At 36.4% G+C, this 12,545-nt stretch overlaps 1 protein-coding gene across 10 annotated transcripts in view; it reads right to left on the bottom strand.

The window, feature by feature from the left end:
- The window catches only part of GPR33 (G protein-coupled receptor 33), a 56,829-nt gene that overhangs the window by 22,406 nt on the left and 21,878 nt on the right, over nucleotides 1-12,545 (bottom strand). For 7 of the 10 annotated variants that reach the window (XM_027572820.1, XM_027572819.1, XM_027572828.1 and 4 more), the window contains one exon: nucleotides 1,482-1,600. The exons of 2 other annotated variants lie outside the window; for them this stretch is intronic. In XM_027572820.1, the coding sequence (XP_027428621.1) occupies nucleotides 1,482-1,544 (63 nt within the window). In that variant the 5' untranslated portion in view covers nucleotides 1,545-1,600. Of the gene's footprint in view, nucleotides 1-1,405; nucleotides 1,601-12,545 lie in introns of those variants that run through there. One more of the 10 variants, XM_027572830.1, reaches the window with a different exon arrangement.

Genomic DNA, 12,545 nt, shown 5'->3' with positions numbered 1-12,545 from the left:
TAAGTATGAATAGTTAAAAAATATAGGAGATTTCCCTTTTGGAAGCTAACCGAATTTATTTTGTTACTTTATAAGAATGCTTCTTTAGCTATTACACTGGCATCCTGGCATTATGGGTTGTTCCCCTAAACTCTGAATTATTGAAAATGAGACTTAAAAGTGCACTCATGATTTAAGCTTTAGATTAAGGCATAAAAGGAAGGCAATTTTTTTTTCTTTCAAGTAGCCTGGAGGATCTTTTGGTAAACTATAAATATTTTATTCCTTTTTAAATTTACTAAATATTCATTCAGTTGGTGTCTATGGCAGTCATGTCACATATTGTTATGGTCCACATGGGATCTGATGATTTTGGACAGCAGAGGCAGTGGCTGCAGATTCTCTAATTCTTTACTCCCAGGCTTTGATGTAAGGGTAGCTCTGGGATACTGCATGAGGCAGAGGGGTGAGAAACTAAGTCATCACTGTGTATAGCTTTGCTCACATAACCCCACCAAACTGAATTTATTATTTATTTATTCAAGTATAATTAACATACAGTGTTATATGAGTTTTAGATGTACAATATAATGGTTCAGCAATTCTATACATTTCTCTGTGCTCCTCACAAGGGTACCCTTTATCCCCTTCACCTATATCATACACCCATCCTTCCCCACACCACCCACTGAATTTAAATAGCCTTCAGAAGAGGGACAATTGAGATATAAAAATATGTGATATATTGATAGTACCATGTGCCATTAAGTCAGCTTGATTCCCCTCTTCCTCCCAGAGAAAGGGCTGGCGATACAAATGAAGGAGTCTTTTCTGTGCCCTTCAGATCTGCCGCTGTGTCTGGTGGCTCCAGACCACCTGCCATCTGCAGTCGTGTACCCCGGTATGCTATTTGTGCTGAGAAAGAGCTTTTTAGAGTATTAAAAAAATAACAGGTAAAAATATCTGAGACATACTGGTCTGTCCATAAATATTAATTCTATCAGGACTTGCATAGGAAAGACTTGTTCAGGGAAGTTTGCAAACTTGCCATTTAGGCCACTGTATTTTATACAGAGCCCATAGCAATGACATTTAACTTCCAGCACATACCCAGGGTCCTGGTTAGGGCTGCATGTGGCTTAAAGCGTCCTGATAGCCATGAGATTTTATGCTTTTATACCTTCTTGCCTGGAATTCTGTATTTTGTCCTTTGGAAGTTAGCATGAGTTTATGTTCTCTTATAAGTGCTGCCTGACCACTCCCATTCCAGCATGAGTTGGGTGCCCCTTGTCTATACCCCCAGAACATCTTGTTCATAATCATGTAATTGAGCTCTAATGTAACTGATTTTCTTACCTGCCTGCCCCACTGCAATTTCAGGGCAGGCTGCAACTGTGTTTTATTAATCTGTGGCCTAGCAAAATACCTGGCTTAGTAGACACTCAGAAAGTATTTGTTGAAAGGATGAAAGCAGTTGAAGTTTATCTTTGGAATCCTCTCACCTCCTTACTTGTTTCCCTTCTCTTCCTTTGTAGCGCCCCAGTTGCCTCACTCCATCTTATCATTCTTACGTCTTCATTCTCTTCCTGACTTGCTAATGGCTCCTATTTCCAGCTCCCATCTGGGTTAGGAGAAAAGTTTACTTAAGTCAGAAATTACAAACTGCTGGAAAATGAGAAAGTGTTGATCATTCGAAAGCGTTGAATCCTTCAGTAATTAGCAGGATGCTTTTCTCACATTAGGTGTTTATTTAGATTTAAAAATGTATTCCTCTTATCCATTCATAAAAGTTATACACAGGCATGTGGAGAATTTTTAAAAATACAGAATATCATTAATAATAAAAATCACACATCTGTCACCTGTAGGTAAGCACCATCAACACTTTGGTACATTGACACATATAACAATTTTTTTCTATACATATATACTCTTTTCCTTTTTGCAAAATTGTGATCATACTTTATAAACTTTTATCCTACTTTTTTCATTTAACATATCATGAGCATTTTATCATGGTATTAAGTATTCTTCTAAAATGTCACTGATTTAATCTTTTTCTAATTTCGGGGCATTCAAATCCACTTTTTTCCTTTTATAGACAAGTCTGTGATGAAAATTCTGTGATAAATCTGAACATTTCCAATTATTTCCTTAAGGTAAAGTAGAAGAAGAATTATTTGATTGGGGCGCCTGGGTGGCTCAGTTGGTTAAGCTTCTGACTCTTGATTTCAGGTCATGATTTCAGGGTTGGGCTCTGAGGTGAGCACTGGGTGTGACGCCTGCTTAAGATTCTCCCTCTCTTTCTTCCATCTCCCATTCCCTTTGCCCCTTCCCCCTCTAAAAAAAAGAATTATTTGATCAATCTGTGTCAACATTTTAAGGTCTTGATATTTATAGACAAATCAACTTCTAGAAATATTACATTATTTTATCATTTATTCACTCTTACGTATTTAGCAAGCCTTTACTATGTGCTTGATACTGTGTAAGGGCTAGGATTATAATGGAGGATAATGTATTCAAGGTCCTTGACCTTAAGCCCTTAGGGAGGGACAGATAAACAAGTAAACAGAAAAAAGATAAAAGAATAACCTATTGTTAGTAGTGCTCTGAAGGAAGCTCTGATAGAGTAGGACTCTACTTAGGTTAGAGTGGTGAGGGAAGGCTTTTATGAGAGATCTCATTTAATTTGAAACCTGAAGCACTGAGAAGGCACTAGTCATGGGGGTGGGGGTCTGCTGGGAAGAGGAGAATGGCAAGTGATGAGGTTGGGAAGGTAGGTAGGGCCAAAAGGGCCAAACCATGGTTCTCTGTTATGTGATAGGGAGCTACTTAAAAAACTAAGCATGAAAATGTGTTTATAGGTATCAGCAGGTTAATGTGTTTTCAGTTTTCCTGAATACATGCATTGTAACAAAAGTCTCCCAGAAAAGTCTCCTTAACTCAAAAGAATGCCCCACTGGTGGAATTTGGGGTACTATGATAGGTGGCCTCTCCGATCACATTTTACATTGGCTGACCTACATTTCCCGCATTAGAGAGTTCTTTCCCAGGTTGTATCTGCTTCCATCAATGTCCAGGAGTCTGCAGAGGTATATTGGCCATGTATAGCAGCCATGCATGGGCTCATCTCTCCTCTTCAGTTAAGGTTAAGAAAAGCTATCCAGTCATGACTTTCTTGGATTGATTGTATATGTCTACAGCAATGGAATTTGTTAAGATGAGTTTTTAAATCTTTAATTTTAAATACGTTTGCCACATTTGTACTCTTTGTCTCTATATAATAATACATATTAGAATTTATGTATACATTTATTATATGATTATATATTCCATATGATTATTATATTAGATCTATATACAGATAATGGATATTAGATAAGAATAATCTTTTGTATAGAGAATTAGGAAAGAATTAATTTCCAAAAAGCCTTATAGTTATATGTGAGATAGAGATTCAGATTCAACAACAGGAGCTGTTTCTCCAAATTCTAAATCCTTGGCTTTGATTAGTTTGTGTTTATATTATGAATCAGGCTCTGTATTCAGCTTTCAGATTTATTTTTAAGTATTGTGCATTGATGTTTACTGAGAACTTTCAGATTTATACATATTTATAAATGAAAAGCTTGTTTATTTATTCTTTTTGTGTCTGGATTTTACTTATTTCTTACCCATCAAAAACAAAATGACCCTTTATTGGAATTCGGACTTTCTCAAGACCACTCCAAAATCAAACAAGATTATAGTGAGGAAAGCATTCTTTTGATTCTTTGTATAAAAAAGCAAGTCTATACAATATATTCTGAGTGTTCACTTTGACAAGATATATTGTAAGCAATCAAAACAAAGCTGCCTTACATAAAAATAAAATGAAATCAACAAATGTTTACTGAATGTTTACAGTATATCAGGACCTGAGTAGTTACTGAGAGGGCAATGGAGTAGTGTATAATCTGTGCCTTATAAGAGCTTACATACTGCTTAATAAGGGAGATAAACATAAATGGAGTGGGGGGTGGGGTGTGGAACCTAGGACACTGACATGTATGGAATGTCTACTATGGCCTAGGCATTGTCCTAGTTGCTTCCGCACGAATTATCTCATGTATAGCAGAATTCATGACCATACACCAAATTCTTTAGTATTTTCCCACTCTCCACCCATTCATCCATCTTTAGGTCATCCACAGTTCTCACCACATTTGCTCACCTCCCACATCCAATCATCACTAAATTCTGTTCCTGGATTCTTCCAGTATCCTCCTGTCTGGTCTCATTGCCTCTGTTCTTTTCCCTTATTAGCCCATCTCCCTTCCACATTGTGCACAGAGTGACCTCTCTAAAAGGCAAATATCTTTAGATTAATTACAACTCTTTTGGGATGCAAGTAACAGAATTCATTTAAAATAACCTAAGCAGGGGCACCTGGATGGCTCAGTTGGTTAAGTGTCTGCCTTTGGCTCAGGTCATGATCCCAGGGTCCTGTGATCGAGCCCCGTCTCTGGCTCTCTGCTCAGTGGGGAGCCTGCTTCTCCTTCTAACCTCTGCCTACTGCTCCACCCACTTGTACTCTCTCTCTCTGTGTGTGTCAAATAAATAAATAAAATCTTTAAAAAAAAAAAAAAACTAAGCAAAGGAGGTAACATTATTATGACTGCAGTGGTGTCTCTTGGGCCCCAACGGCAGAATGTACCTGGGTCAGATGAGTAGAATAGATGAAGACTAAAGTCCTTTTTATCTCTTGTCTTTGCTCTCCTCTACATATCTGCATCATTTCTTATTGCAGACCAGCTCTTTTTTCTTTCTGATCTATATGGCAGAAAATGACAGAGTCTAGACCAGTTTCCATTTAAAATTCCTCATTGGAACAGCTTGGGTCAGGTGTCTCCCTTGGATCAATCACCAATGGTAATCAGGGTTACTTTGTAAGGACAAGGTAGAGAGTTCTTTCTCAGGTTCTATCTGCTTCCATCAATGCCCAGGAGTCTGCAGAGTTATATTGGCCATGTATAGCAGCTAGAATGTTGTTAGAAAAAAGGAGGAACAGTTCTCAGAAAAAGGGTTGCTAGGCAGATAAATCAGTAGGTGTTTCTTGAAGAGACTGAGCATTTGAGTTGACTGGAGCATATAGTTGAGTTAGGGGTAAAAAGAAATAAGGTTGCAAACATAATTTGGGGGCCCAAAATTTCAAGAATCTTTATCTAAAGCTAGAGAGTTTGAGCTTTATCCTATAGACATTGGTTCACTATTGCAGCTTTTAAAAGGGAGTAACATGAACATTATTTAGGATAATCTAGAAGTAGATTAGATACATTTGAATTGGGAGAAACTGGAGGAGAGCCCACTTAGGAAGACATTACAGGAATCAAATATGATAAGAGCATTGGAAGGATGTGACTAAAAATGTTAGGGAAGGCACAGATTACTTGGACATAGTGGTAGGCTTTTGTTTTTTTTAATCTTCATGAAATTTTTGTGATGATCATACTGCTATTGAAGAAAAAATCTAAAAAACAAAAACCTAGATTATATATTTCATAGTTCAAAATGCTGAATCCATGTACTTTTTTTTTTTTTAAAGATTTTATTTATTTGACAGAGCAAGAGAACACAAGCAAGGGGAGCAGTATAGGGAGAAGGAGAAGCAGGCTCTCCACTGAGCAAGGAGCCCAACGTGGGGCTCGATCCCAGGAGCCTGGGATCATAACCTGAGCAGAAGGCAGATGCTTAACTGACTGAGCCACCCAGGCGCCCCTGAATCCATGTGCTTCCGACAACTCTATCACATTTCTGACAGCTTCAAATTTCTTTCCTTTGGGAGATAGGGGCCAGGTTTTTTTTGTTTTGTTTTGTTTTCCCCCCTTCTCTCTCACCATCACCACCCCAGCTTACCACATTAGGAGGATATTACCAGAAATAGATATGAAGCTGCAAAACTCTGGGGACAAGTTAGGCAGAGAGGCAGAGAGAGTGACAAAATAATGATGAATTATTTTCAATTCAAGATTGGAGTTTCTGTAAAAAGGAGAAAGGTAATATCATTAACCAAGAGTACTGGATAGTGAGTCATTTTTAAGGAAGTTCTGTCATGCTTCCATAGCACCTTCTGTGTAAAGTTTACTTTAGCATTTATCACAATGCATTCTATTTGTCTGTCCATGTGGCCACCTACACATTGGGCTGTCAACTTCCTTAAGGCAGAGACTCTTGCCTATTAATCTTTATATCCATGGTGCTGGTCAAGTAGCATTTGATATATTTAGATGTCCAATACATGTTGAATATCCTCCATTGATTATAGGAATTTAAAGGTAGGGTCTGTGCTTCTTCATATACCCTATAAAGCACTTGGAAAGGGTAATTGAACACAAATTATTGATATATGAACTACCAGCCTTTTCTCTGTCCTGGTTTTTTTGGATTTTTAAAAATTAGAATTGGGACCAAAAAAGGTGTGAAGGAAGAACCAGAGCACTAGGGGTGGGTGAAAAGTTTTCTGGGGGCATGTACAAAAACAGCAAAGGACTACCTGTTATGTGAGAGGACAATGAATGAAAGAGAATACAGGGGATTTTAAGAAGTGAATTGTGAGTTGTGTGTTCTCTTCTTGGTATTTGCAATTTTTTAAAAAGTCCTTTTTGTTCTTGGATTGTGTTCTTTTGATAACACCATCTAGGATAGAACTACATGGGTCACAACTTTTTAAATTTTTTATTTATTTAATAAGGATCTGTGAAAGGAAGGAGAAGAAAAAAGATAGCTGGAAGAGAGAACAGTGAGGGTTAGAAGGAAAAAGGAAGGAATTATGGAACACATTAATGTCAGATTGCATGAATGTAAAACATACATCCTGATTTCCATTTTGAAATCCATACAGTTCATCTTAATTATATATAAATTTTTTTCTGAAATTAGTGAGATTTCCACTCAGATATAAGGGCCTGACTTTTAGTGAGAGTTGAAAGCATTAGGAGAAATTCATTTGGCATTAAGAAATTCAGCTGATATTTTATTATAAATGAAATGAACACTGCATAGTAATTCTCATTAAAGAAAGGAAGCTTTAACATTAAAAAAAACCCTCTATAATAATAGACTAATAAGTTTTCAAAATGAATTATTTTATAGTAGAGGACAAAACTCTTTTTTTCCCAAGGAAATTTTCCTCTTAAAATTGAGTATTTTTATATAGAAGCATAATTTTGGGAATCAATAAAAATACATTTTTTCTCAATGACATATTTAGATATTGAGACTAATGTAGTATATTTTATTAGACTATACCCTAAGGAACTTTACCATGCAACATCAAAAATATTCAAAAGGCAATAGAAAGAATGAATGCCTTCAAAAGGCATTTCAAGAATGAATTCATTTTTAGGAACATGTGTAACTACTGCTGTTACGTAATATAATCCTGAATGAATCAGTTGTAAATGTGCATAAACAAGCTAGAAGCTTATCTTAAAAGTTTCTTGAGGCTTGTTCACATTTTAAAAAGTCAGGCTATTGATTACAGAATCATAGAATTTGAAAACAGAAAGGGACCGTTAAGATGATTTTGTTCAACTCTCTCATTTTATAGATGACTAAAATGTGCTATTTAGGGAGCAGCAAAACCGAAGTCTTCAATAATAGTTCTCTTTTGGGACAACAACTACTTTGACCTAACCATTCTTTCACCAAATCACTGCAACGCACACATGCTGAAACTCGGAAAGAATAAAAGCAAGCTCAGAGTTCTCTGGCATTGATAATATCCCCTCATGCTGAGCTAACAAAACCTTGAAGCAGCAAGGTGGTTGTCTTTTTTTAATTGAGCTTGCCTCTATGTTATAAGGGTGGATGTAGAGACAGTAGGTGACTCCACTTGAATGGTTGTGGTGGCCAAAAAGAATACCAGATGGTTCTAGAGGGACTGTTTAGTGTTTTGTTGTAAAGTCAACCTAGGGTGGGAAGATCCACAGCAGAACAGGCTGGTGTGCTTCCCCTGACCCATCTTATATTTAGAGATGATAAGATACATGCTTCTGTCATGAAACAAATGAGTGAAGACAGTTATGAACAAAGTGGCCTTCAAATATCTGCTAAGGTATGATTTTCCCACTCCCCAACCCCATCGTTGGAATTAATCCAGCAATATAGCAGTTTTTGGTTTACATGCCTTTTTAGATGACTGGAAATAACTACCTTGAGGATAGGGATAGTCTTCTTCCTCTTTGTATGTCAAGCACCTGGCACATGGCAGATGTTACATAACATTTTTGAATTGAATATGTTGCTGTTGTTTTTTGGTCTTGTAGGGTCTTATCACCTACATCTGGTCAAATATATTTGAATTGAGTCTTGAAACAATAATAACAACAAGATAAACATTGAAAACACACCTTTAATGCTCAAGGCTTTATAAAAGGTACAAAGGTGAATATGTCAAGGACTCTTCTTTGGAGAGGCTCATATAGACAACGGAAGTTTATTAGTGTGTTAGGTGCCATAACAAAATACCAAAGACTGGGTGGCTTAAACAAAATAATTTCTTTTCTCACAGTTCAGCAGGCTAAGAGTCTACCAAGGTCTTGGTGGGTTTGGTTTCCTCTGAGGCCTCTCTCCTTGCCTTGTAGATGGTAGACTTCTCCCTTGTCCTTAACATGGTTTTTCTTCTGTGTGTACACATTACTGGTGTCTCTGTGTGTCCTAATTTCCTCTTCTTATAAGGACGCCAGTCAGATTGGATTAGGGCCTACCCTAAAGACCTCATTTTAACTTAATCACCTTTTTAAAGGTCCTATCTTCAGACACAGTCACATCCTAAGGTACTGGGGTTTAAGGCTTCAACATATGAATTTTGGGGAGACACAATTTAGTCCACAATAGGAAGAAAACAAAAACAAATAGCTTTAGTACCATTCAAATCTGATGAGAAGCCTCTGGGGGAAGGAGGCTCTGGCAGGACATCAGCAGGTGGAATGGAAGTCAGAGTACCACTGATAATTAGATAGGACAGTCTCCTATTATTGGAATCGAGAGTGATTTGGTGAGGGATGAGAAATCTGGTTAGTTAAACTGGTTCATCTTTTCTGACACACAATTGTCATCTGATTCAGATTTTCCTTAATAGACTTCACCATCCTTTTGCCTTGACCACTTGGTTGAGAGAGTTAAAATTATAATGGTGCCAGATCAGGCAGAGTTTTCATCTTTAAATTCAATAAACCTAACTGGTGCACAGATTGTGTACTCACTATTAGAAACAAATCTGATAAACTGTGTTACAAATAAATGGCTCAGAACAGCAAGCTTTGCAGCAGAACTCTGAGACAGAAGTTTGAGTCGTAAATGGTATCTAGAATAATCAAGACATTCTCTTGAAGTCATTTTATGAAAATCAACATGAATTTTTGAAAATCTTATTTGGAAAGCCATTGTCTAACTGGGCGAGATGGCCTTGCATGAACTACACTCACTTTACATGTTCTTTTTTATGTTACAGTCTTTAACATATAGTGCAGTAGTTTCTTAGCAACAATTTGTGAGTTAGACTTTCCTGGTTGGAGTCCCATTCTGCCAGGTTCTCTCCTCTGTTGCTTGTTCTCAGGCAAATGGCTTATTGCCAGTCTCAGTTTCCTTTGTTGTCTGTAAAATAGGGGTTCATGCTTTACTTAACTTTGCATTTTCTGGCAAGATACGTAACCATTTGATAACTCATTCATCTGTGGAATAGAAATTGTTCAGAGTCTCTTGTATTTTCATGTGAATTTTAGGACCAGTGTGTCAATTTCTGCAAAGGACCAGGTAGGATTTTGGCCAGAATGGCATTGAGTCTGTGGATCAGTTTGAGGAGTATTGCCATCTTAATAATAAGTCTTATGATGTATGAACATGGGATGTCTTTCCATTTATTTAGATCTTTAATTTGTTTGAACAGTGTTTTGTAGTTTTCAGAGTATATATCTTATCTTCTTTAATTGCATTTATTTCTAAATATTTCACTCTTCTTCATGCTATTGAAAATGGAATTTATTTATTTATTTTATTTTTTAAAATTTAATCTTATTTTATTATGTTTTGTTAGTCACCATACATCATTAGTTTCAGTTTGGGTTGTTTATTGCTAGTGTAGAGAAATATAATTGATTTTTGTATCCTGCAATCTTATGAGTTGTTTTATTCTAATAGTTTTCAATAGATTAATCAAGATTTTCTATATAGGAGGTCACATCATCTGCAAATAGAGATAGGTTTACTTTTTCCTTTCCAATCTAGATGAGTTTTATTTCATTTTCTTGGTGACTTGCCCTGGCTAGAAATTCCAGGGCAATGTTGAACAGAAGTGGCTAAAGGAGACATCTTTATCTTGCTCCTGATCTTAGGGAAAAAGTATTCTGTCTTTTACCATTCAGTATGATGTTAGTTGTTGGTTTTTGATGGATGCCCTTTATTAGGGGTGCCTTGAAAGAGAAGAGATAGCAAGGAAGCAATGGAAAAATAGATGTTGGTGGGTCTGACATTGAAGGTCTTGTGCCCTGGCCTTTGGACATAGCTTTAAGGAGAGAGTAAAACTCATGACTATTTGAGGCATCCAAAAATAAAGCCTGACTATGGCTCCATATAGATAGAACTAGGATTTGAAATAGAAATGTAGTTAAGTTGTAGAAAAACAAAGTTATATTTTTCCTCATTGAGATTGGAAACTGGCTCTAGTCACTGTACTATTATTAATCATGTAATAGCTTTTATATAAGGTATTTTTTTCACTCATAATTAGTAGTAGATATATATAATAATAATTTCAAGTAATGTACTCTTTTTGGATGCCAGTCCTGTTCAATATGAATCAATCCAGTGAATAAAATCAGTGAATAAAATTTTAAAATGCTAAAACATTTTTTTGGAATTAGCATTGATTTGTTAGGGAGTTTCCTGTGGATATAGCAGGGTATCTTGAATTGATTTAGAATCAGAGAATAATACATTTATAGAAAAGACAATTTCATTTTACACAGAAATCAATGACATTTTAGCATGCAAAGACTGTTGGAAACCTAACTGAAGATTTGAATCTTGATACGTTCCCTTTTACACAAAGGAAATATTTATTCATCTGTATAAAATTAGAAATTATACTTTCTTATTTTGTAGGACTGTTGTGTAATCAGAAGCAGGGTCTCATGCAAATTGTGGACATACATTATGATTTTCCTAGCAAGATAATAACTACATTGCATTTTAATTAAAGGAAAAATCCATCTAAGTTCTTGAATTTAGCACTGGAATTAAAAAAAAATACTTAAAATATTCTTTCCCCTACTTTTTCATTTATTTACTCATTTTAAGAAGCATACATTATTGTATCCATTTGAGTGTTTCATTTCTCCTTTTTGAAAATTTAGAAAAGCACTGATATTGTTGCTATGTCTCTACCACATACTCACTCATTATCATTCTGTCCTCTGGCTTCAAACCCTACCATCTCACTGAAATTGCCCTCTTAGAGATGGCAAATGACTTCTTGTCTCTAAACCCAATAACTCACCTGTTTCTACTGCTGATCCTTTCCTCCATTCTTCCTTACTTCTATGGCATAGTATCAAATTGCTTTTTCTACTTCTCAAACTATTCCCATTTCCTTTGCTGGCTCCATTTCTTCTTGTTTGTCCCCTAGGTGTAGACATATTTCATCATTGTGTTCTTGGCTCTCTTTTCTTGCCTATACATGCTCATGATTTCACTTGATTTCTTTCTGCATATATTCCCTATAATTAGTAGCTGTTATTGTGATCAGATACTCATTCCCCCTCAGTATCCATGGGCTCATTAGGGTAGCAGGAGAGATAGACCTGGCTTGCAAAATCTTAGAAAACTTTTATCATTTTCGTGATGAGTCCTGGCACTATAGGGGCCAGGGATGTGATGTAAATATCTAAGACAGATTCACAGGAATTAACTTTGACAATGGTTTATAGTTCCTACCGCAATAAACTGCAAACCCCATGAGGAACTCTCTACTGTATCCCTAGCATTTAGCAAAGTGCCTGGCACATAATAAATACTAAAAAAAATAAATAAAGAGTAGCACATCTTCAACATCAACACATTTTCAGCCACTTCTCAGTTCTGCCTCTCTTATACCATACTAAGTTTCGTGCCACAGTGAGTGGGGTATGGGAGTGGGAAGAACCTTACAGTAGATGAAGATGTTTGTCCTGAGCGTTTTCTTGAGCTCTCTTGGGATATTATGACATATAACATCCACCCATGAACCCTGGAAAAGTTCCTTGATGGCTGCAGATACTTTAGAGACGAAGCTATTGTTATTCCAATTTTCATCAAACCTCAAAATTCCATAAATCATAACAATACTAACTATGGCTCAGTTCCAAAAGAACTATATATATATATTATTGTAATAAAAATGAATGTAGGGAAGGGTCTGTAAGGAGCTTAGAAGAAAGAGTCAATGGGTAAAACTTTGGTATCATGTTTCTACACTGTCTGGGAAGACAGTTGATAGGTCATCAGGCAGAAGCATTACTGTCTCTTGGCAAAAGTCTCTCTGTGGC

The sequence above is a fragment of the Zalophus californianus genome, chromosome 6 (genome assembly GCF_009762305.2).
Source record: "Zalophus californianus isolate mZalCal1 chromosome 6, mZalCal1.pri.v2, whole genome shotgun sequence".
In the NCBI taxonomy this organism is placed as follows: Eukaryota; Metazoa; Chordata; class Mammalia; order Carnivora; family Otariidae; genus Zalophus; species Zalophus californianus.
Note: the sequence above shows the minus strand (reverse complement) of the source record. Positions and strands in the feature narration are given on the sequence as shown.